Genomic DNA, 25,294 nt, shown 5'->3' with positions numbered 1-25,294 from the left:
ATCATGATTGCATGATATGTTTTTTCATCTTCCCACTTTCCATATGATTCAATGTGCGGTGGTAAGTATGGAGAGAAATCAAAATTTGCAATAACTTTTGACCCATCAATTAATGTAAAAATGCCCTTTTCTTTTTCTGAAAAAACTGCAGTATAATTTTTGATAAGTTCACGATTTATATCTAAAACATTAATATGAATGATATTATTTTTTTTTGATTGCGTGACATAGAGAGAGGATTTAATTTCAGAATCTTGGTTAAGAATTTCTGATGGAATTCTTTCATTAACAGACCAATTGCCAATTAATATTTCTTTTACTTCGGCTTGTGTTTCAGAACGTGATAAAAATGAAAAAATAAGCCAAAATAACATTTGAATTCACCTTTAGGCTAAACCAGAATTAAAATCTAATTCAATTTTAATATTCTATAATTAAATTTATCGAAAGGGTGATTGGTCTAGTGGAATGATTCTCGCTTTGGGTGCGAGAGGTCTCGGGTTCGATTCCCGAATCGCCCCGAATTTTTTGTTAATTTTTTATTTGTGATTTATCAATAATTCTCATAAATAAATATAGCCATATATGCAATCATAGCATCTGAAATAGGTCACACAAAAATAGATAGGTTATTTGAAACTTTAAAATAGTATTTGGAAATTATTCGAGATATCTCTTATATTTCCGCACCTTCAGGAGTTCGCAAAGAAATAGTTGAATTCAAAAGACTTTGGGGCGCACCATTTACAAAGAGTTGTAATTTTATTGGATCCGTTTATTTTTTATCGTATATAAAAAAGTGAAATGATAATATGTCGATTTGGCAAAAAATCAATTAAAAAATTTGGAAACGATAAAATTGTACTAAAAAAGTTTAATGTTACAAGTCACATCACTAAATTTAGACATGTCTGAAAAATTCTGCGCTTATTCAGAGATTGAATCTGTTTCAAGGCAAAAGTTTATTGACCTCATCAAAGAAAAAGGGTTCACAGACCCTTCTATTCAATGGACCGCAAGTATCAAAGTTGATGGAGCACAATTTTCAATTTATGTTTATCCAGATGGAAAAATAAGATACAGTCGTAGAAATGCTTTATTAAAAGAAAATGAAGGTTTTTACAATTATCAAGAAGCCGTAAAAGCTGATAATCTTGAGCCAAAATCAGTTCAAATACGAAAAATACTTATAGAGAAAGGGTTAATTACGGAAAGCTCCACAATTATTATTTGTGGTGAGTTATTTGGGGGAAGTTATAATCATCCTGATGTTCCCAAATCAAAATTTAAGGGAATTCAATCAAGGATTCAATATGCCCCTGGAATACATTTTTATTGCTTTGACATTATGATTGAGAAAGATGGTAACTTTGTCTACATTGATGATAATATAGTAACTGAAGTTTGTAATGCCGTTCAAATGACATCTCATTATGTTGTAAAGATTGGTACATTTGATGAATGTATGGCAGTTCCTAATAATACACCTGATCCAATTGGTGTTGAATATTATGGACTTCCACCAATCGAAAACAACATCATTGAGGGAATTGTTATAAAGCCAGTCCATCCTATTGTATATGATGAACAACGAATTATTTTGAAGAACAAAAATGAAATATTCGAAGAAAAAATCAACAAGAAACAAGAGAAGCCAAAGAAATCTGATCCAAAGTCAAACTTCACTGAAAAAGAATTGGAAATTTACGGACATAAAATGGAATATGTAACAGAATCTAGAATTTGTTCAGTCGTATCAAAGATTGGAGAAATCACAAAAAAGGACTTCATGAAACTTAGAAACGAATTCTTGAACGATGCAACTAAAGACTTCTTAAAGGATTATGGTGAAGAAATCGCTAAACTTCCTAAAAAAGAATATGACCATGCAAAGGTCGATAAGATCTTCGCAAACGATGTTACGCAATGGATACGTCCTCATTTTGCAAAATATATGTCAGCAACTGATAAATAAGTTAATTTTAAATAAAACAAATAAATACCTCCTTCTTATTACATGTTCAACATTTCCGTTTCTGATGCAAAAACGAAAATGTAATTTGGAATTAGATAATGAATTTAGTTGTGATTCTAAATTTTTTTCATCAAGATATTTAAAGATATCATTTCGATGCTGCATTATCAATTAATGAAACTTTTAAATCATTAATAAATGATCAACTTTCATAAAGTGATGGTTCTTTTCTTTGATTAAATTAAAATCATTTTGTGATGATGTTTATTGAAGTATTCTATTTCATTTTTTCGAATTATTTCATCTGAATTATGTCCTTCTCAGTGCGAACCGAATGTTTTTGATTATTTTTTTTATCTTTGAAAATTATAATTTTTACCCTCATTTTTTCTATATATATAATATATTATTTTCGATTAAAACATCATCTATATGTTGATCAATGTATTTCAAACTATATATGATCATGCGTTTCTTTAAAATTAACGCAATAACTAATTTTATCACTCCCAATATTTTTCTATTATACTCTTATCTTTTTATTATTATATATCTATATCTCAATGCATTTATTTTAAAATTTTCTTATAGTTTGCTTCGCGATGCTCCGCAAACAGCGCATTCTTGTAATTTATAAAAATAAAAAATCAAAATTTATGAGTCATATCTTTTATCATATCCCATATCCTCAAACAGAGATGGATATCTTTATTACAGCTTAGGAAACAAGGAACAATAAATTAATTTTTACCAATTTCGTTATCCTTTAACAAAGGGAATCTTTCCACATAATATGAAATCGTTCTTTCCTTCTCTGATTTTTATCAGCGGTGCTTCATCATATTCAGTTTGAGCTATCTGTTTAATAATTCGCGCAGGTAAATATTGATATAACGATAAATGTATTCCACCCAACAAATAATTTTACAATTTCCCTCACATTCGTGTTGGATAACGTTTTTGGTTTTTTGCTTGCGCAAATGTGAAAAAAGTTGTATCTCCAAGTGTATCAATTAATTGGGAAATCGGAATAAAGCTTCCTTTCTATTATTCTATTAAAGAAGAATTAGTTTGTGAATTCCATTAAAGAATTCGACGCCAACGCTCTTTCTCTTGAAATTCTTCATTAAACCATATGTCAAAATTATGATTTTTTTTCCTCATTTCAGTATTATCGATAAGAAAAAGGACAACTTTATTTGAAATTTAGAAAAATGTGGCGTGTTACAGCCATCTTTCCAGATAAGTGGCTTAAGAGTTTCTTCATTATGAGCACGATTGGATTCGATTATAAAGATCTTGTTATATGAACGAAATCTTTCTTTATCAAAAAAATAAAAATGAGATTAAAAACAGTGTTTTAGATAATTTTCTTTTTGTGTTCAATAAATTGTGCTTTCCAATTTGTTCCTTCAGGAACTCCAGGAATAATTCCTTCTTCTTCGGCATAATAAAATAGATCAACTAATTGTTGCTCACATTTGTGTAAATCCATTACATTAATATTTTCTTTTGTTGATGTATTTACAACTTCTCTTAAAACCTTATGTAAAAGCATTCCAACACGATCTGTTTGTTTTTCTTCTTGTTCATTTTCTTTAAAAACTTTTGAATCTTTTATCATAGATAATGATGATAAAATACTTTCATCTGTTTTACTGTTATCCATTCCAAGAAGATTTATACCATGTATTGTCAGCAAAGCCAAATTTTTTAATTCGTTTGATTTCAATCTTTCATTTTTTATTTTTTGTTTAATTTGCATGTTCTCTATCTTCATTTCTTTTGTTTTTTGTTGAGTCTTAAGAGCAGATTCAACTTGATTTACTTGTTTTTGTAATTGATCCATTTTAAAATAAATTTATTAACGTGTAATTTTTCATATAACATTTCTCGACTAAAATCAATGGATATTCAGCAAGTTTCACAACTTTTATCTTTAATAGCATTATCTAAAACACAAGAAGAAATAGACCTACGAACGAATCAAATAGCCTCAGTTTTAGAACAACAAGAATCAATATTTATTTTTTTTGAAATTCTTAAAAATCCTAATTTATATACAAAAGGAGCAACTGTTTTCCTTCTTCGTGCTCTTAATTTACATTGGGATAATTTAGATAATATTAAACGTGAACAAATTTGTACAGAATGCCTTCAATTTTTAAATTCTCGAAATTTTACACAAGATGTTCTTGATAGCTTTCTTGGTGTGATTGATTTTATTTGTAGTAAGAGAGAAAACGAGTGGTCAGAACTTTTTTCATTCATTTTCAATCTTTATCAATCAGGCAATGATATCAATCTCATTACCCAACTTCTTTCCACTGTTATAGAATCTATGAGTTGTGAAAGTATAACATCTAGTCTCAATTTTTTGCTTGGAATATCAGCTCTTGCTTTAAAGAATGGTGATATTTCTATCAAATTGCAAGGTGTTACTCTATTTCAAAAGGTATGTATTTCCATTAATATTCAACCAATACCCATTGATCATATAGTTTCAATCATTTCTATTGCACAAATCACTCCCCAACTAAATTCTTCCCAATGTTCTAAACTTTGGGATGCCATAAGTAGTCTTCTTTCTCATGACTATGTTCCTCCTGATCTTGTTTCCCAAATCCTTGATTTTGTTATTCAATTTGGCAGCAACCGCAATTTGGATGTTAACGTTCGCTCGATAACGTGCTACTCCATTTTCCCAATTTTAACCAAACTTCCACATGATTTTATTTCGAAATATTTATCTATATCATTTGATGTTGTTGCATATATCATTCAACAAGATGACACATTACCATCAGATCAATTTGAAGATTTTAAAGTATGTGCACAAACAATTGATCATGAAATAATTTTCCCAATTATTCAAGAAAAGATATCAATGGCCTTTCAATCTAATTCACCATATCATCAAATCACTGCTCTTTTATTATTTACGATATTAATTCAACAGATTCCAGATTTTTCATATAAAAACATTGAAGAAATGGTAAAGTATATACTTATGTCAATCACGTCAGACAATGATTTATTTAAACAAGCAGGTTTAACAGTCATCACACAATTTGATGAATCATCAATATTAGTTCCATATTGTCATCAATTAATTCCTGGTATAATACCAAATTTAATATCAACGAATCCAGATATTCGATCATTAGCATTTTTAGCATTTCGTTCTATAACAGAAATCATTGATACTGAATATCCACAATTATTCCAACAATATATTTCATTAATACCAAAAATAGTCGAAGATAATATAATACCATATTTATCCATTATGCCATTTGTAATAGATAATTGTGAAGAAATATCAGATGAAGAACTTGATCAATTAATATTATTTATAACGCAAATAATGAAAAGTGATAACTTGGATCAAAAAGCAGCAGCTTTACAAATCGGAATAGCAATATTACATAAAGATGAAACACAACTTGAATTTGTTTTGTCGATAATATTCCCCGCAGTTTCACAATGTATTAATTCTAATGATGTATATCATGTTGAAGAATCAATTGATTTCTTGGGTAATATTACAATGTTTTTACGTTATGATATCATAAATTATATTCAACCATTCATACCACAATTATTAGAAACAATAAAAAACAAAAAAGCTAATAAAAAGATATATATAAGTGGCATTGATAACATAACAAAAATTATTAAATTTTTACCGGATGAATTAAAACAACAATTATTTAAAGAAGTGTTTCCTGAAATAATTAATGGTATTACTAATGGCGGAAAGAATTTACGAAAATATTCAATAAAATCAATTAAAAGAATTTGTAAATTATTAACAACAGAAGAATCAATTGAAGTCTTTAAACTTTTATATGAAATCATGACAAAAGTTTCTGATCTAGAAATTATTAATTTAACATTTGATTCATTAAAGAAAATATTACAATTTTCAAATGAAAATAATATAAATTTGTTTTTAGAATCAAGTATTAACATTATAAAACTAATGATAAATTCAGAACTTCCAATATTACAAGGTAAACCATTAATTACATCGCCAATATGTACTGATTTATTACCACATTTTTGTAGTTTTATTGATTCATTTAGTAAATATAACACAATAATTAACGATGAGTTATGTAAATATTTCCTTCAATGGATGAATAAAGATAATGAACTTGAACTATTTGAAATCACCGGAATATTTACCGAATTCATTAAGAATCAAACAATATCAAATCAAATGATGCAAATAATATTACAAAACATTATGAACAAAGTAAATGATGCATCTGATTCAGGTCTAATACAAAACTTAGCGTTTTTGTTTAACTTGTTAATACAAATGGATCAAAATTTGATTCATGAAATTATAAAAATTTTACCAATCATCGAAAAATGGAGACAAATATGTATAAATAATAAATTCGGATATCAATTGACTTTATCAAATATAGCTTCTTTGTATTTGACTATTGCAGCAAGAATCGATGTACAAGATGATATTATATTATATGGTATAAACGAATTCCCGCCTTATGATGAATTGGAAACAAATACTATGGCTGAAAATATTATAAAAATTGTGCCGAAAATTAATAACCAGAAAATTATTATGTGTTTGGCTTTGGCTTTTGCAAAATTCGTAGCGTTCGATGACGCTAAAATACAAAAATCAAAAATTACAAAGGAAAATTTCGACGCGTTAATACAAATATTTAGGAACTTGTGCTCGAATAAGGAAATATTGATGCAGATACAGGCGTCAGTAGGAAAACAAAGAGCAAAATTAAGAAAAATTATGTCTATTCTTCAATAAATATAAATGTTAAAATAATTTTTTTTTAATAAATAACTTTTGGAATGAATAAGAAATATATAAAAAAGTGATCATCAATTTGTATAAAATTTTAAGATGAATAAATGATTTTGTTTTATTAATCCGATTTTAAATAAGGCATGAACATATATCTATAAAAATAAAAATAGGTATTTAAAATGTTGAACTATCATGAACAAGTTACCTATTAAATTAAACAATATATATAAAAATGAATATTGATATCTCACTTGAACAAATGATATAGTTATTTCATTTTGATAATCAAAAGATAAATGTAATTTTTTTGTAGTGCAAAAAGAATTTGAATATTATTTTTTTTCAAATTATTAAATTAATTCAAGAAGAAGAAATAAATAAAAATCTATTACAATTTTGGCATGTGTTGTGTATCCCTTAGAGCTCTAAGGGAATCATATGAGATAAATTAATCAAAAAATTATATTAATTATTCCACACTCAATCGATGAAACGAAGTAGGTAAAATACAATTGAAAAAACAATAACTAAATTTTTTTTACTATTTGAACAAAGATCAAATGTACAAAGAATTAATTTTTGCAAGAATTAATTAAGTCAAGTTATCATTTATTTAGGATTATCTTCTTTAAGTTCAATTATTGAATGACCAATAGAGCTACAATTTACGAGTACGCTTTGAAGTTCTGCTTTGATTTCATTGAAGATTGTCTCATCTTCAATTTTACGAGTCCAAATTCCAACCTTATTTCGTGGTCCTCTACAGTTAAATTCAACGCCGTTAATATATTCAACATGTTTAAAGATGTTACCCAAAATGCTTATGGTCAAATTGATCCAATCTTCTTGACTTTTAACATTGCTCTTAGCAGGGCCTCTTTTACCTTCTTCTTGGTTAGGATAGTCACCAAATATTTCGTATCCGCCAAGATTGGCTTCATCTTCCCATAAAGGTTGGATTTGTTTTTCTTTTTCATTTTTGAAAATGTAGTAACGACAGCCCTTTTGAAGTCTTGAGGCTGGTTCTATTGTATTGATTATAGCCCAGTAATCTTCGAATGTTCCGAATTTATGAAGTTCTTTAAGAAAATTCTTCCAATCTGCTCCGCTTGCATTCATTCGGTTTGGAATTAGATAAAAGAATGTCCATACAGTTGATAGATCATGAAAATCGATTCCTTTGTCTTGAATTAAATGAGGGCAAGTGGTTTTTGCAGAACTCATTTATTTGGCCTTGAGGAAACCGCCGATACGGGGTACCCTAAGCAATATTTTCTTGACTAACAACCAAGATAAGGAAACGATTAATTTGCATTCATTTTAAAAAATAAAACACACAATATCCACTTTTTATATGAAACGATAAGTAATAAACTTCAACAAGTTTTTTCTGAATTTCTGTTACCTTAGAGACTGGCTAAGTTATAGAATTCAACTTGAAAAATCATTGATACGTCACAAGGAAATCCTATGCAATAGGATTTTACATCTAGAGAAAAAAATTTTTTCATATTTTTTGTAATTAGTGTATTAAAGAATTAAAAAAGCTTTTTTAAGCTAGATTAGCTTCACTGTTTATCAATGCAAATGATTTTTTTTAATACTTGTTTATGAATTATGATTATTTGAGCAATGAAGTTTGTGAAGCTCTTGCTGTCTCAATTTGCTCAAGGAGTCGTTCCGCTTCTTCGATAGTCAATTCGATTGTGTGTGTGTTGATTTCAGTTTTTCCTTTGACATTTTCTTCAACATCAAACTTGAATGTACAAATAGGTTCTTTGATATTTGATATATTACTTGTGCCAAGAATTACAGAAGCCGACCAATCAAAATCTACAAGTTGATGAATTGGTTGATTTGTTTCTAATGCAGGTGCATAGGCTTGAATTAATTGAGCCACTTGGTCTGGGGTTGGGCATTCGAGCTCTGATAGAATTGATGTACGTTCTTCGTTTGTTTTTCCTGCTAAGTATTTGATTGTTGTGATCAATTTTTCACTTTGTTGAGGTGTTAAAGAATCGACAGGTGATTGATCTCCAGTCATCATTTTTGTTATTATTTCTCTGAAAAGTTCTACAGCAGGCTTTTTGCAAGAAGAAAGAAATTTGAGCGCACCCATTGTGAATGCACAAAAGTGACATTTTCCAAAGGCAACCTAAGGAAGTTGTTACTGAGGACAATAATCAAATAATTAAACCTTTCGCTTAGCTTATAAAAGAAGCGAGTTTGGATTTATGTGCATAAGTATTAAAAAATTCTTATTTTGAGAAATGCATTCAACCAATTGATTTCAAAAATCATATAAAAGAATTAGTAAACATTTTTAAGTTTTTCTACAGAGCGAATTAATAATACCCCTAATGTAATAACTGACAAATAAATCCACCAAAATGTTTCAGATTAGAAATTATTCAATTTTATGTAAAGTTTTCATAAATGGTGTTGAATTTTTTTTGATCGATATAGAATGGATTGTGGGAACTCTGTTCAACCATTTATACATACAATTGGTATCCGACATGTCAGAACACCAAAATGGAACGATGTATCGTTTCTTAGATTTCAATAAAACCGTTAAATTTCTAAGAATATAATTGACAAAGTCTGTTTTTATTAAAAGCGCCTCAATTGACAAAATTCCAAAAAATCGATGCTAGCATTATTTTTTATTTCAACATACTCACTCCATATCTTTTTTGATGACAACAAAACTTTGGTTATAGATGACTATGATTTTGTACTCGGAACTTTCACAGAATATAAAAATCAAACCGAACATCTTCAGTTTTTCAATGATGTTACAAGCATTACAGACCATGCATTTAGCGGATGGAATATGTTAAAGACAGTTACTGTAAATCAAGCAGCAAGATCAATAGGAAATTCATCTTTTTTTTCTTGCCTTAATTTATCAACAGTCATTTTTAAGGGCGAAATAGAAACATTAGGGGAATATTCTTTTGCTTTTTGTCCCAATTTAAAAAACTTTACAATCCCAAGTTCAGTATTATCTATTGGTGAAGGTGCTTTTAGAAAATGTCAAAACTTAGTAACAGTAACATTTGAAGGAGAAAACATGAAATCTATTGAAGATCTTATGTTTTCTGGTTGTATCAATTTAGAAAACATCACAATTCCAAATAATATCACAGCAATTGGCAACTCTGCCTTTTTTGGGTGTGCAAAGATCACTAATTTTGTAATAGAAAACATTGAAACCATTGGGAATTATGCATTTTATAAATGTACATCATTGTTAACGGTCTCCATCGGTCAAAAAGTGACGGCTATCGGTGATTATTCATTTTCTTGCACATCATTAAACACAATTACTCTTCCAAAAACTATTACAACTATTGGTCGAGGTATCTTTTTCCTTTGCCAAAGTTTATCCACCATAAATATTGAAGGAAACTCACTTACTGAAATTCCAGATTCAGCGTTTTCATCCTGTGATTCTTTAACAACATTTCCAATTGGTGAAAAGACCATCAAAATTAATGGGTATGCATTTTCTTCATGTCCAAAACTTACAACTCTTACGATACCAAATTCAGTTACATACATTGGCATTGGAGCGTTCCAAAACTGCAACAATTTAGAAACAATTCAACTTAATGATAACATCCGAACCATTTCAGAAAATGCATTTTTGAAATGTTCCAAATTAACATCAATTACAATACCAAAGAATGTCAATGAAATTTCATCATATTTATTTTATCAATGTAAAAGCTTAGAAACAGTTACAATTAATAGTGAAACACTGAATCATATTCATTCGCATTCATTCTATCAATGTTGGAAATTATCGAATATTAATTTACCAAATCAAATCACAACAATTGGTAAATATTCATTTTATGAATGTAGTAATTTAACAACAATTAATATTCCTAATGAGCTTCAAACAATTAAAAAATATGCATTTTATTATTGTCAAAGTATAAAAGAAGTCAAATTCAATTCTAAACTTCAAACTATAAATAATTTTGCATTTTCATATTGCCAAAGTTTAACATCAATAGTATTACCATCAACAATTAATGAATTAAATGCCGAAGGAATATTTTCATATTGTATCAACTTAGAAACAATTGAATTCCTTTGTGAAAACATTAAATACATACCAAAATATGCATTTTATCAATGTGAGAAATTAACATTAAATGCAATTCCAAACTCAATAACACAAATATATGAATCATCATTTTATAATTGCATTAACTTGACTGAAATTAACTTAAATAATGTTATCGAGATATATCAATCAGCATTTCAAAATTGTCGTAATTTAATGCAAATAGATTTTAATAATGTTTCGACTTTATCTTCTTCTGCTTTTCGTAATTGTATAAATGTTATTTCAGTCGATATTCCAAACGTTGTTTTGATTGGTGAATTTTGTTTTGCTGATTGTTATAACATAATTAATGTTACTTGTACACAAACTGAAAAAGTATCGATTTTAAATTCAGCTTTTCTGAAATGCTATTCTTTACGGAATATTGTTTTACCAAAAGATTTGGAATATATCGATGATTATGTGTTTTATGAATGTAGTAATTTAACGGATTTCGTTATTTCTGATTCTGCAACTTCAATTGGAAATTATTCGTTTTCGGGGTGCTCCAATTTGAGCAGTTTGGTTATCGGTGAAAAAGTGTCAGCCATTGGAGGTTATGCCTTTGAAAATTGTCTTAATTTGAAATGTGTGTATTACTATGGTTTGAATAATCCTACAGTTAATGTTAATGCTTTTAATGGCGTTAACATATCAACAGTTATGGTTCCATATAAATATAATGATAATGAATTTGGTAATTTGACAATTGCTAAAGGTGAAATTCTATATGAATGTGAACCTGATAAAAGAATTACAGATAAGGGCGTAAACATTGGATTAGTTGTGGGTTTATGCGTTGGAGGTGTTGCAATTGTCGTAGGTGTTGTTGTGTTATCTGAGTATTTGGTGAAGAGAAGGAGGAATCTCGAAAGCCAATTCATGTCTAGTCATCCATTGTTGTCTGTGACTGAGAGCAATTTTTCAAAGTAGGGATTAAATTATTAAAAATGATTTCGATTATTATTTAAACATTTATAATTAAATGTATTTTTAATCAATATTTTCTTGATATGTTTCATGAATTATTGAATAATGCCTTTTCCCGTGAGAATCATTTATTCCGAAAAGGTTATTGTTTCCATTAAATAATAGGGAATTGAAAATTGAATTTATATGTTTAACGGCGGATCTCCAGTTTTTATAAACTTTTGAAAAATTCAGCTCAGAAATTAAAAAATAATTTCATTTTACCTCAGGAACAAAATAATAATAATAAAATATGAAAAATCGATCCTGCTGGTGATTATAAATCGGCTGACATAAAATTGTTGTTAAATCTTGAGCAAATCATATTTAATTTAACAGAAGAAAACCTATTAGATGTATCAATTGAGCAAACAATGTAATTATATGATTTTGATCTTTTATATACATATAAGTTAATAATTTTATTTATTATGCATATTATTCACAAAGAAATGTAAATGATATCTTAATTTATTTCCATTTCTTTTTCCTTTCAAATCCCCTATCGTTCAAAAACCGCAGAATGGCAATTTGCATTGTAACACTTTTTGATTATTTATACAAATTTGAATTGATATATCCGTTATTAATATTTTCCACATGAGACCAAAGGAACATTACGACTGGGAAACACTTCTATCAATAAATCAAGCAATTTTTAGTTTGAATGAAGAAAATTTCTCTAGATCTTTAGGTTTAATAACCCACAATTATGATGAAATCCATCCTTTATCTTATGATTTAATTATTATTCAAATGATATATTATTCTTTTGTAATTAGAAACAATAATATAGATTTATTTTTTAATATTATAAAAGAAATAAGAACATTTGAAGAGAATAATAAAATCAAATACAATATATTTGATATATTTGGACGATTTCTTTATAATGAGCAGACAAATGAATCATATTATCTTCTTGAAGCTATGATTGAACATAATTTACTTGAACCAAACATTGTAAAAAACAATCAGAGTGCTTATTTTGTACATTATATGTCTAAAGATAAATTATCAATTCATTTAATGGAATATAATTTTGTAAGTGCCTTACCAAATTATGAAGAACTTTCAAAGAATGATTGGGAACTACATAAGAATTTCATAAAAGAAGGAGATAATCCAAATGAACTTGCGAAAATAATTCGAAAAGATGAAATAGAAAAACTTCAAGAAATATCATCACAAACAAATTTTGATTTTAATCAAACAATTGAACCATCACTTTATGAAAGATGTTCATTTATTAATCAAGAAAATGTTTCATTAATTGATTATGCAGCATTTTTTGGATCAGTTAAATGTTTTAAATATTTACTTATGAATGGTGCAAATCTCGAAAATACAGGTAAATATGCAGTTGCAGGTGGAAATGAAGAAATCATTCATTTATGTGAACAAAATCATTCATCATTTGAAGGTGCATATGAAACAGCAATTGAATTTCATCGAAATGATATATTTAAATATATTTATGAAAATAAAATTGAAGATATTAATAATTTAGAAGAAATATGAGAAAAATGCGTTTCATATTTTAATTATGAAATTTTTACATATTTAGAAAAAAAAGAAATGAAAATTAATGAAAATATCATTAACGAAGCAGTAAAAATTGGAAATATTTTTCTTGTAAAATATTTCCATAAAAATAATCAACTTCCAGAAAATATTTTAGTTTTTGCTTCATCTCCAGGAAATATTGAACTTGTTACATACATTTTAAAGCAAAAAGGAATTGATATTAATGCTAAAGATATTTATTTGTTTTATTTAATATTTATTTTAATAATTTTATGATATTTTAAAATAATATTTGGAAATTATTTTATACAGCACTTATTTATGCATCTTGGAATGGTCATACAGAAATAGTTAAATTACTTCTTGAACAAGAAGGAATTGATATTAATGCTAAAGACAAAATTTATTTTAATAATTTCTTATTTCAAAATAATATTTGGAAATTATTTAAATTATTTAATACAGCACTTATATTGGCAATTGAAAATGGTAGAACAGAAGTAATTAAGTTACTTCTTGAACAAAAAGGAATTGATATTAATGCTAAAGATATTTATTTGTTTTATCTCAATTTTATTTTAATAATTTGGTGTATCAAAATAATATTTGATAATTATTTAAATTATTTTTTACAGCACTTATTTATGCATCTTGGAATGGTCATACAGAAATAGTTAAATTACTTCTTGAACAAGAAGGAATTGATATTAATGCTAAAGATATTTATTTGTTTTATCTCAATTTTATTTTAATAATTTGGTGTATCAAAATAATATTTGATAATTATTTAAATTATTTTTTACAGCACTTATTTATGCATCTTGGAATGGTCATACAGAAATAGTTAAATTACTTCTTGAACAAGAAGGAATTGATATTAATGCTAAAGACAAAATTTATTTTAATAATTTCTTATTTCAAAATAATATTTGGAAATTATTTAAATTATTTATAACAGCACTTATTTTAGCATCTTGGAATGGTTATACAGAAATAGTTAAATTACTTCTTGAACAAGAGGGAATTGATATTAATGCTAAAGATATTTATTTGTTTTATTAAAAATTTATTTTAATAATTTTATATTTCAAAATAATATTTGGAAATTATTTAAATTATTTTATACAGCACTTATGAGAGCATTTATAAAAGGTCACACAGAAATAGTTAAATTACTTCTTGAACAAGAAGGAATTGATATTAATGATAAAAACATTTTATAAAATATTGAATCCATTCATTTGCTATTAATTATTCATAAAAGTTAACATTAACTATATAATGTTTTTACCGTTTAACAGGCTTTGCTGATGCAATGTGTCTCCCAATGATGACATGAAATTGTGTTGCATTTATAATTCATCTTTTTTTGATTTTCTTTTATTTCTCATCTTTCCCGCCAATTTTTTCAAACAGTTCATCAATATCAATCCCTTTATTGGCTCCATTAATATATGATAAAAAAAGTAAATAAATTTAGTTCGAAATGTTACTCCACTTTTTGAGAACGATCAAAATCAATTGAAAAAGTGGTAATGTCAAAATATTTTTAATTGATCCATCATCCATTATCTCTGGATCCAGAGCATCAAACAATGATGGAAATTTATGTTCAATCAAAACCAACAGCATAAATATGTTCAAGAGATTATTTAAATAAGCGAAATAAAGCAAATGACGAAAATTTACATGAATTAATTTTTCAGTTTATTTTTATTATTTCAAACATCATTGATACAAGAAGCATCAATATGTACTAGAGATCATTTTAATACTACAGATCAAGGTAATAAACTCATGGTTGTTCGACACAAGCACAGCTGTGCCAGTAAACCATTTAAAGTCTGTTTTTGTTTGTTTTTGATCGTTATACAACAAAGTCATTACAAACAAATTAGAAACATTTTATTACATATTTGTTCAATGTTTTGATATCATCAATTTTGTCAAATGAAACAAGAAAATAAACGCCAGTAAAACAGAAATTATCATTAATAGCAAATTGACTCTTTTTTCGTTAGCAATTTTCGTATGTAGCTCAAACAGATATTCCTGTGTTGCTTCTTGTTCATCAAGCGCTTTATCCAAATCTTCTTCAGCCTTATCCAATTGGTTTTTTACCTGTTTATTTAATTCAGGCAATAAATCAATATAATAATTAATTTTGTGCATTACCTCATCACATTTTTTCACTTTTACATCGATAAACTTCAAAAAATTGTTCACGTTTCCAATATTTTTGTAAATATCATTTGTAAGAATTTGTTTTTGAAGATCCATTGATGGTAACTGATCAATAGATATGTACAAACTTTTATTCTCGTCATTAAAAATGTGCTTGCTTATGACAGGTGATGTTTCGCGAACAGAAAATCCGGCTGCTTTAATTAAACCGTTTTCGTCACAAATGTTCGCGTCAAACAAAAGTGACCGAATTGTTTCTTTACAACAATATTTCTCTTTTATCTTTCGCTGTGATTTATAGTGTCTGAGTGCATGTTCAACAGAGTTTTGAAAATCTTCTTCTTTAATAGTAAACCCAATTTTTATAAGAATCTCAGAAATGATATGAAGAGAATTTTTAAGACCTAAAAATGTCTTCGGTGTGAAGGTAATAGGATTAGTGGCATCTGGATAACATTTAGAATTGAATTTCTTAATTGAATTTTTGATGCTCCCAAATGGGAAAAATCCAAATTGATCAAATGAGTTTTGTGTGACATTGCTATAACGACGGATTACTTCTTGGTTTGGGTCATCATCTTCTAGAAACCCAAAAAATGATAAATTGAATGATGCATCATTATATAAACGTGGGAGAACTGAATTGATTGGCCCTTCTATATTGTACTGGATCTGTACTTCTTCTTCAAGTTGATTAAGCGTGATGTGATTTGAGAATAAAAATGTGGAAATTGTTGGAATGATTCCAAGATAATAAAGAGCAGCCATGGAATGATAAAAAAATCCATTGCTCATCCAATCACCACCTTCGATAGGAATAACTTCACCATAGCTTAGAAGTTTATCATAGCTCATGCAAACAATATTTCTGTTTGAAATTTTTTTAACTTCAAATCCATATATTTCGAAATCAGGTTTTTTGTTGTATTTAGCCTCGTAGAAAGTTGTCGAAGATGTAGGACATTCAACAGCAACAACATAAAATGGAACATTTAAATCATTAAAGAATTTTTTAACTCCCCAAAGTTTAAAACCTTTAATAACAATGGGAACAGGGGATAAGTCCGTATGCCCGTTTGCAAAAAATGATAGATTTTCATTTTGATATTCTGGAATTAAAAAATTCATAATTTTGTTGAACGTTAAATTTTTCCTTGAGCTAGAAACACATAAATTTTACTTATATAACATTGTTGAATGAAAACGCTTAAGTTTGAATTAAATGAATTTAAATGAATGAAAACATGTTTTTATAAAAAGGATTTTTTAAAGAAAATATAGTTAGTTTTAATGAAATTTCATTAATATTTGCTAATCATTATAATTTAATCTATTCCTTTATTTACCCTTCTTTTTACCGCATTTTTTCTGTGGGTGTTGTTGTTGATTTTCTTTTGGTTTGATGAATCCATGTGCTTTCAATACATTTAGTGCTTGAGCAGTAATAATTCTAAACCTATCACCATGAAGCTGAATTCCTCCATACCAACGTGTCACAATAACAGCACAATCCTTTGCACCTGCTAATTGCATCATCTGTAATACTTGTGTTCCTGCATGAGTTTCACCGTCATCATCAAATCCTTCTTCTTCTGGTGTTATGTAGGCAAGTATGTTATGGGTTGCACCTTCGATTTTTGGATTTTCAAGTAATGTATCTCTAAATAGACAAACATCTTGAATATTATGACAGGCAGCACAAAACGCTTGAAACTTACTTTTCTTCTCGACAAAAGGTTCGCCAGAAAAAATTTCTGGTGGATCGTCTAAACTGTACATGACCAATTGAACGATTAAATTTCTGTGAAAAAGATCAAAACCGTTATACTGAGAAAGTTTGTTTGATTTTACGAGTTCAAAAGCAAAAAAAAAATTGTTTTTTAAAAGAAGTTAAGAATCACTTAAAAATACCTTTTAAATATGATATCAACAGTAAATTTTATTGAACATTTTTTTGGAAGAATGGTGATGACTTTGGTAATCTTTTAACATTAAATTTCTTTGATAAACCAGCCAAAGCTTTTCTCATCTGACCTTTTGTTGAAAATCCTACATGTGAACATTTGTAATCTATTCCATTACATTTTGATCCGATACTTACTTCATAAACAGTGCCATATGCAGCACACATTGTTCTTAACTTTTGTTCATCCAAATCATCCGGTGGATCAACAAACTCAATGTAATATTTTCCCATTTTTGGTCTAAAGAAATCGTTTTCTTCGTTTTTACCACTTTGAAATGGAGATGATGCCAAAAGCCTTCCGGCATGAATTGTGCACTTCCCAACCCTCTTTCCATCAAGGGCACTGATTGCTGCTTTTCGTTGACGTCTTGAACCAAAATTTACAAATGTGTATAATTTATTTTCAAGTTTTTGATTCATATAAATTTCTTTGATTTGTCCATATGGACGAACTAATTCCATAACTTTGTCTTCTGTAATATCTTCTGGTAAACCAGTGATTTCCATGATTTGTGATCCTTCTGGAAATTTGATGAGTGGCTTGGGTTTAATTGTGACTTTCATTTTATCATCCTCAAGTGCTAGCTTAGCTGATGATTCGTGATAATATTGAAGATGGGCAAAGGGTTTATCTTCATTAAAATGAAGAGACATTTGGTGAATTGGCCCAAAATCTGAGAAATATTGATAAACATCAATATCTATCGGAATGTTTTCGATTTTTAATTTCCAAGGACGTATCTTTTTCTTAAAATCAGACGAAATATATCTAGAGATTTTGATTTCATTTTCCTTATAATATGAATGATTTAGAATATTTAAACAATAATCTGTGGATTTACTGTCGACAAAAACAACGTTAGCTTTATTTGTATTTGGAATAAAATCAACTTTCGAAATTTTTCCTGCAGGCTTAAGAAATTCAGCAATTTCTTCATGTGTAGTTCCTGTTTGAATACCTGTGATATGGATGACATTGCTGGTTTCTTGCATTTTGTAAAAAAAAAATTATTTTTCCATTTAATTTTTGGTGCAGTAAACCGGCATTAAACCACATCATTCAAAAAGTCACGAAAACGAAGTCAACTCAAATTAAACATTAAAATGGAGCGATTTTTCTCAAAGCCAATCAATTTCTACCATGGAAGAATACCATACATTGTTGAATCTCTTGTTAAAAAATTAGAAGAAATGGGTGCTGCATCAAGTAGGAATTTATTTAAAAGAGATTTATTTGATGAAGAGCAATACCAAGATTTAGTAAATTTATTTAACAATGGGCGAATAAGTGACTGGGAACCTTTCATGAGTATTCCTTTATTGTCAAATACACTAATTCAATATTTAAACACTATCACTAAAAAACAACCATTAATTACCGAACCAACATTAACAAAGCTCCTTGCAATTAAAGTTTCTATAAGAGCACATGGAGCAGCAAAGCTTTATAGAAATACATTGGTTGGCATATATGCTGGTTCCTTTAGAACTATCCAGTATCTTACAAAGTTTTTGAACACGGTCACTACTGTTTCCACAGACAATCTATTTCAATTATTTAGGCTTTCATTTTTCGGAAGTAATTCAGCATTCAGAAGTGAGAAAGAACTCAAAGGATTGTTCACAACTTTGATTATTTTCCAAGACATATATACTGGATCAAATCTCGGAGACTCAGCATTCCTTACTGATAAGCAGATTTTAATGCTCAAAAAACAAATTTATTCGCCTCATCAAACTCAATCAAAGAGTAAACGTTCTCATAACGATCAACGCCCATTGAAAAGTGCGCACAAGAATTCTTCGAGCGATAACGAAGATTTGCACAATTATAAAAACACTTCAAGGCATCAAATTAAAAGGGCACCTTCACCAAAGCGTATCATTGAATCTGATTCTTCATCTTCTTCTGAAATGAAAAAACGGCCAAAGCGAAACCTTCAAATTTCAAGTGTGTTATGTTTATTTGAACAAGTTCAAAAAATTATACCCAAAAAGTATCAAATACAACGTATTGTTAGTGAAATTGTTGATATATTACCAGAATCACAAACGCATAAGAAAGACATAAGTGATGAAAATGATTTAGATTTAAGTTTATTTGAAATAGATAAGGAAGAAAAAGTTAAAAGTTCATCGTCATCATCAGTCAAAGAAAAAATTACAATAAAGAAAATACAAAAAATTATTTCAACTTCTTCAGATGAAGAAAAAATTGATGTAAAACAAACAATTGAAGAAATACCACGAAAAGAAAACTTAATTTCATTAAGTTCTTCTGACGAAGAAAAAGTTTTCACCAAGAAAACAATTGAAATTATTCCAAGAAAAGAAATTTTAATTTCATCGAGTTCTTCAGATGAAGAGAAAATTGAAATCAATCAAAACAAAGAAGAAATTCCACAAAAGGAAAACGTAATTTCATTCTCATTATCTTCTGATGATGAGAAAGTCGAAACTAAAGAAGAAGTTCCACAAAAAGAAAATGTAATTTCTTTAAGTTCTTCTTCTGATGATAAGCCAACCAAAATACCTCAAAAGGAAAACTTAATATCCGTCAGTTCTGATGAAGAAAAAATCGAAATCAATCAAATTAAAAAAGAAGAAATTCCACAAAAAGAAAATTTGATTTCTTTAAGTTCTTCTGATAATGAGAAAATCGAGACAAAGCAAACTAAAGAAGTAATTCCACAAAAAATCTCTTCAAGTTCTTCAGACGAAGAAAAACCAGAAATTAAACAAATTAAAAAAGAAGAAATTCCACAAAAAGAAAATTTGATTTCTTTAAGTTCTTCAGACGAAGAAAAACCAGAAATTAAACAAATCATTAAAGAAGAAATTCCACAAAAAGAAAATTTGATTTCTTTAAGTTCTTCTGATAATGAGAAAGTCGAAACAAAGCAAACTAAAGAAGTAATTCCACAAAAAATTTCCTTAAGTTCTTCAGATGGAGAAAAACCAGAAATTAAACAAATCGTTAAAGAAGAAATTCCACAAAAAGAAAATTTGATTTCTTTAAGTTCTTCCGATAATGAGAAAATCGAGACAAAGCAAACTAAAGAAGTAATTCCGCAAAAAATTTCTTCAAGTTCTTCAGATGGAGAAAAACCAGAAATAAAAATTCCACAAAAAGATAATATAATATCATTCAGCTCTGATGAAGAAAAAATTGAAATCAATCAAACGAAAGAAGAAGAAAAAGAAGAAACGCCACAACATGAAAACGTGATATCACTTAGTTCTGATGGTGAGAAAATCGAAATCAAGCAAACAAATGATGAAAAGGAAGAAGAGATCAAACCACCAAAAATCGAAGAAAATTCAAAATCTTCTTCTGAAAGTTCAAGTGAAAAAGTCAACGATAATTCTGAACTTATTTCAGAACTTGAGGAACGTTATGGGATGCCCCAAACCGCTAACGATAACCTCGTTTACAATCCCGATACGGTGAAAACAGTGAGGCGCTCACCAAGACCAGCGAATGGTAGACGTCCACCAACAATTCCAACATTGACAAAAGGTGTTGAAAATGTTGATGAAGTTGTCAAAATTTTACAAAATGAATTCACAAATAAAGGTGATGAAAAAGCGAAGAAAAATGGTGAAAAAAAGCACAGAAAGAAGAAACATCATGAAGCTAAATAAATAATTTTTTTATGAAATTTCTTTTATATTTAAAAACATATACATGTATGATATCATATCTTCTAAGTTATTGTAATAATTTAACAATTTCTGTATAACCTTTATATATGCAATCATTAGTGCTGTTTTAAATATTTTAAATAATTTCCAAATATAATTTGCAAACATCAAATTATTAAAATAAAGATTAAATAAAACAAATAATTTATTTTAGTATTTATATCAATTCCTTTTTGTTCAAGAAGTAATTCAACATGATTATAATCATGTGAAATTATATTATTTATGAGCTTTGATTAAAACCATATTCAAGTAAATTATTAATAATATATCTTGTTTCATTGATATTTTTTCTATATATTAAATATGCTAATAAATAAGACATTTTTGTATCAGTTTCAAACATTTTAATTTCTTTTAAAAACCTTAACTATATGTCAGAATCATTGTTTCATATACCAATCAAAATGCATATCATATGAATAATGATTAAATTAAACGAAAATGGGTAATTTGTATCAATTTTATCAATAATTAATTTTGCTATTTGCATAATATTTTCATTTAAATGAAGAGTTCAAAAAACCAACTTCTCAATGAAAATTGATCTTCTTTTACATTCTCATTTACGATTCTATAAAATTTTTCGATCAAAGCTTTTAAACCATCATTGCTATTTCACCATGTTAATATTTTTGACATTTTGACTGTACATTTCAGTTTTTGATTCTGAGTATTTAGGATTTTTTCTTTAAAAATTATATAAAACGACACACAAGAAACACTACTAATAATGTATTTGGTTAGGAGCAAGTGCTCTAATTGGATTCGATATGAAAAACATATCTTTAATTTGAATTCTTAATTCAAATTCTAATTTGTAAATTAGGAATGCACATAAATATTATTTATGTATTGAGTTGAATCATATAAAAAAAATGAAAGCAGGAAAAAAAAATCTACAAAATCAAGAGGTTCGGAACGCCAGTAACCGTAGATTGAATTTTCTTCAGTTTTGAATTTTTATTGGAATTTTGAGTCACTCTAAAATTTATTTTGATAGTCTGATGGAATAATCAATGCTTTATAAATTTCAATAAATCAAATTTCTAAACTGTTTCAAATTGCTTTACTCAAAAAATTTCTCGACAAATTTATTCCAATTGAAAATGATTTCACTTGGTGAAATAAAGTGTCACTTTTTACATATTTTTATGTCACATCAATCAGAAAAAATCGGCAATTATATTCTTTTACAAACACTTGGGTCTGGTTCTACAAGCAAGGTAAAGCTTGCACAGCACTGCCAGACAGAAGAATTAGTTGCTATAAAAATCATTAAAAAATCTCATTTTGCACACAAACCGAATCTTGAAAAGAAAATACACCGAGAAATAGCTCTAATGAAGCTAATGGACCATCCTCATATACTTAAGTTGAAGGAAGTCCTTGAAAGTTCAAGGCATCTTCATCTTGTTCTTGAGTATGCCGAGAATGGAGAGCTTTTTGATTATCTCGTTCGTTCTCAGTCTCTTCAGGAAAGCGAAGCTCTCAATATTTTCCGACAAATAATCTATGGTATTGATTATTTGCATTCTCATTCAATTTGTCATAGAGATCTCAAACCAGAAAATATTCTGATTGATGGTAATGGACAAATTAAGATAGCAGATTTTGGTTTTGCTCGTTGGATGAAAGAAAATATCGCAGAAACTTCATGTGGCTCTCCTCACTATGCAGCTCCAGAAGTTGTACGAGGAGTTCCATATGATGGCCGCCGCGCAGATATTTGGAGCGCAGGCGTTATATTATTTGCTCTTCTTGCAGTATGTTTTTATAATCATTTTCACTCGTGAAAATGATTAATTACAACAACTAACACATAGGGATATTTACCGTTTGATGACCCATCGATCCGTAGTCTTCTTGCCAAAGTCAAAAAAGGTTATTTTCATATGCCAGATTTCCATCCAAATATCAAAGACCTTATTCGCAGGATGATGACTGTTGATCCTGACAAACGTATAACCATAGCCGAAATCAAGAACCACGTCGCTTTTCGCCAAGGTCTTCCATCAACATATGTTGTTCCTTCTCCCATTCCATATGCTGACTTTTCTTACCCCATCAACCCCGCCACGATTCCTCCAGATGTCTTTGGCCTTCTTACGAAGATAGGTCTCACAGAATCTGAAATTAATTCGTCATTGGTAATCGAAGAAAATAACCCCGTAAAGATCTTTGTCATGATGCTCTCTCGAAAGGTATCATATCAAGACCTTCCATGGGAGTGTGCTGTTTCACAGATTATCCATGATGATTTTCAAGATGCTCCAGTTGAGTTCACATCAGACAAAGGTACATTCTACCAAGCAAACCTCGGGCGTAGGAGGCGTAGAACGACAGAATCGCCGACACCTGACGGATTTTCATTGGCACATGCGGCGCCATGGGCAATGAATGACCCAATAATGTTTGGCCCCAACTTTGAATCTAACGAAATTTTGGGTCCCGCAAATGTACCTCTTGTATTACTGGCGTCGCAGATACAGATCGTTTTAAATCAGCTGAGATACATATTTTTCCATCCAAACGATATGCAGATCATCGCGAAAAACGATAAGGAAACATATATTGTGTTTGATATGTACTACTGTGCACCAGAGGCAATCGATGTTCATGTACAGATGATAGGATGTGAGTCACAAGAGGACCAGGATATAATTTACCAGAGAATAAGAGAAGTTATGGCAGCGGGGCATGAATAAAAAACGAAATTAAGAAACAATGAAGTCACCAAGTAAGGCATCTGAAAAAGTTTCCCGAAATTGAATGCTAAACGGCTTTATCATTCTTTTTGAAACAAATTGTGGTAAAATCGATGAAAACCGTTGCATAAATTTTGCGGCTTGATTCTTTCAAATAATTTGAATCGTTGTATAAATTACAACGACAGTTTTTTACTTTTTGTGATATTCAGTTAAATGAGTTATTTTCCAGACCAATTATTATCACAAAAAATAGTCAAGTAAAGTTAAGAATTTTACTTAACGTTCATTCTTGTTATTTTCTTTTTTATTGACTCTGGAGATCGATAAGAATAATATTTCATTAATTTATTGAGATCACCGCCAAAGCAGCTGCTTAAATCTTTAATTTTTTTCGTCTTTCTTTTCTAAGCACAATATTTTATTATAATATGCATGTATAACATATTTTCTTCTACCAACGATTATTTTCCATCTAAAAAGTTTAGAACCGTAAAAATATTTGAATAATAAATCACGTTTTTTATAATGATGTGCAAAATACTACTTTTTCTCGGAACTCAGCAAAGAAATTTGTACACTTTTCAAATTAATAAAATTTGGTATATATAAATTCTTATATAAAATTTTAAAGAAAAAAAAGGGTGAGTTTTTAGAGTCTTGATGATCTTTTGGCATGTAAATTTTCATAATAAATGTACCTTTCCTCAAAATCAATAATATTTATTATAGAAAAAACCTAATAGCATACTTAGCAATGTTATTGTGCATATTAATATGTATAAATAATCAAAAAATTATGAAATAATTTTTTGATCAAATTTCGAAATATTCAATTTACACAAATAAAAGTCATATATTGGAATAATCCAAATTTGATATCAAATCACTTCGATTATAAACTGTCATAAAAGGCAAAAATAAATATCTTTTATTGCATGTATTAATTTATACATTTTAGATTGAAATAATTCAAAATGTTTAAATATATTATTGGTTTCATAATATTTTGTACTGCTTATTGAAGCCAGTAGCAGTTGTTTAAACAACCCATATGAGTTTCATTCTATATTTTTTCTAATGCTATGATAAACATACGACCGTTTATTAGAGATTTTAACGTACATAAAATTATGTCCTTTTTGCAGCAAAACTCGCCAAAAATGCCCAAAGAAGCAAAAGAAATGATGGAAAAGGCGATCGAAAAAGGCGATTTTGCGGCTGCTAAAAAATATCACCAACAAATTTCTATTTTACAAAATTATCAAGATGAGATATATCTTTCAAAAAATGTTTATAAATACTTTAAGAAAAAACAAAATCTATCATTAGCTTT

At 28.3% G+C, this 25,294-nt stretch overlaps 7 protein-coding genes across 7 annotated transcripts; 3 read left to right on the top strand and 4 right to left on the bottom strand.

Moving 5' to 3' along the window:
• Positions 1-907: 907 nt before the first annotated feature.
• On the top strand, positions 908-1,975 carry GO595_003752 (RNA ligase, Rnl2 family; the record flags this gene model as incomplete). Its single annotated transcript, XM_067916807.1, has 1 exon — positions 908-1,975. The coding sequence occupies one exon, from the start codon at positions 908-910 to the stop codon at positions 1,973-1,975; it is 1,068 nt and encodes a 355-aa protein (XP_067776039.1).
• A 5,410-nt stretch (positions 1,976-7,385) lies between these two features.
• On the bottom strand, positions 7,386-7,895 carry GO595_003751 (Eukaryotic initiation factor 4E family protein; the record flags this gene model as incomplete). Its single annotated transcript, XM_067916806.1, has 1 exon — positions 7,386-7,895. The coding sequence occupies one exon, from the start codon at positions 7,893-7,895 to the stop codon at positions 7,386-7,388; it is 510 nt and encodes a 169-aa protein (XP_067776038.1).
• Positions 7,896-8,397: 502 nt separating this feature from the next.
• On the bottom strand, positions 8,398-8,895 carry GO595_003750 (COMM domain-containing protein 8-like; the record flags this gene model as incomplete). Its single annotated transcript, XM_067916805.1, has 1 exon — positions 8,398-8,895. The coding sequence occupies one exon, from the start codon at positions 8,893-8,895 to the stop codon at positions 8,398-8,400; it is 498 nt and encodes a 165-aa protein (XP_067776037.1).
• An 8,022-nt stretch (positions 8,896-16,917) lies between these two features.
• Positions 16,918-17,358, bottom strand: GO595_003749 (putative Impact family protein; the record flags this gene model as incomplete). Its single annotated transcript, XM_067916804.1, has 1 exon — positions 16,918-17,358. The coding sequence occupies one exon, from the start codon at positions 17,356-17,358 to the stop codon at positions 16,918-16,920; it is 441 nt and encodes a 146-aa protein (XP_067776036.1).
• A 160-nt stretch (positions 17,359-17,518) lies between these two features.
• GO595_003748 (Pab1p) lies at positions 17,519-18,538 on the bottom strand (the record flags this gene model as incomplete). Its single annotated transcript, XM_067916803.1, has 1 exon — positions 17,519-18,538. The coding sequence occupies one exon, from the start codon at positions 18,536-18,538 to the stop codon at positions 17,519-17,521; it is 1,020 nt and encodes a 339-aa protein (XP_067776035.1).
• Positions 18,539-18,736: 198 nt separating this feature from the next.
• Positions 18,737-21,190, top strand: GO595_003747 (uncharacterized protein; the record flags this gene model as incomplete). Its single annotated transcript, XM_067916802.1, has 1 exon — positions 18,737-21,190. The coding sequence occupies one exon, from the start codon at positions 18,737-18,739 to the stop codon at positions 21,188-21,190; it is 2,454 nt and encodes an 817-aa protein (XP_067776034.1).
• Positions 21,191-22,404: 1,214 nt separating this feature from the next.
• Positions 22,405-23,958, top strand: GO595_003746 (CAMK family protein kinase; the record flags this gene model as incomplete). The annotated part of the gene is made up of 2 exons (XM_067916801.1): positions 22,405-22,992; positions 23,077-23,958. The coding sequence occupies 2 exons, from the start codon at positions 22,405-22,407 to the stop codon at positions 23,956-23,958; spliced, it is 1,470 nt and encodes a 489-aa protein (XP_067776033.1).
• Positions 23,959-25,294: the final 1,336 nt, after the last annotated feature.

The sequence above is a fragment of the Histomonas meleagridis genome (genome assembly GCF_020186115.1).
Source record: "Histomonas meleagridis strain 2922-C6/04-10x chromosome Unknown contig_23, whole genome shotgun sequence".
In the NCBI taxonomy this organism is placed as follows: Eukaryota; Parabasalia; order Tritrichomonadida; family Dientamoebidae; genus Histomonas; species Histomonas meleagridis.
This window is presented reverse-complemented; position numbering and strand designations above follow the sequence as displayed.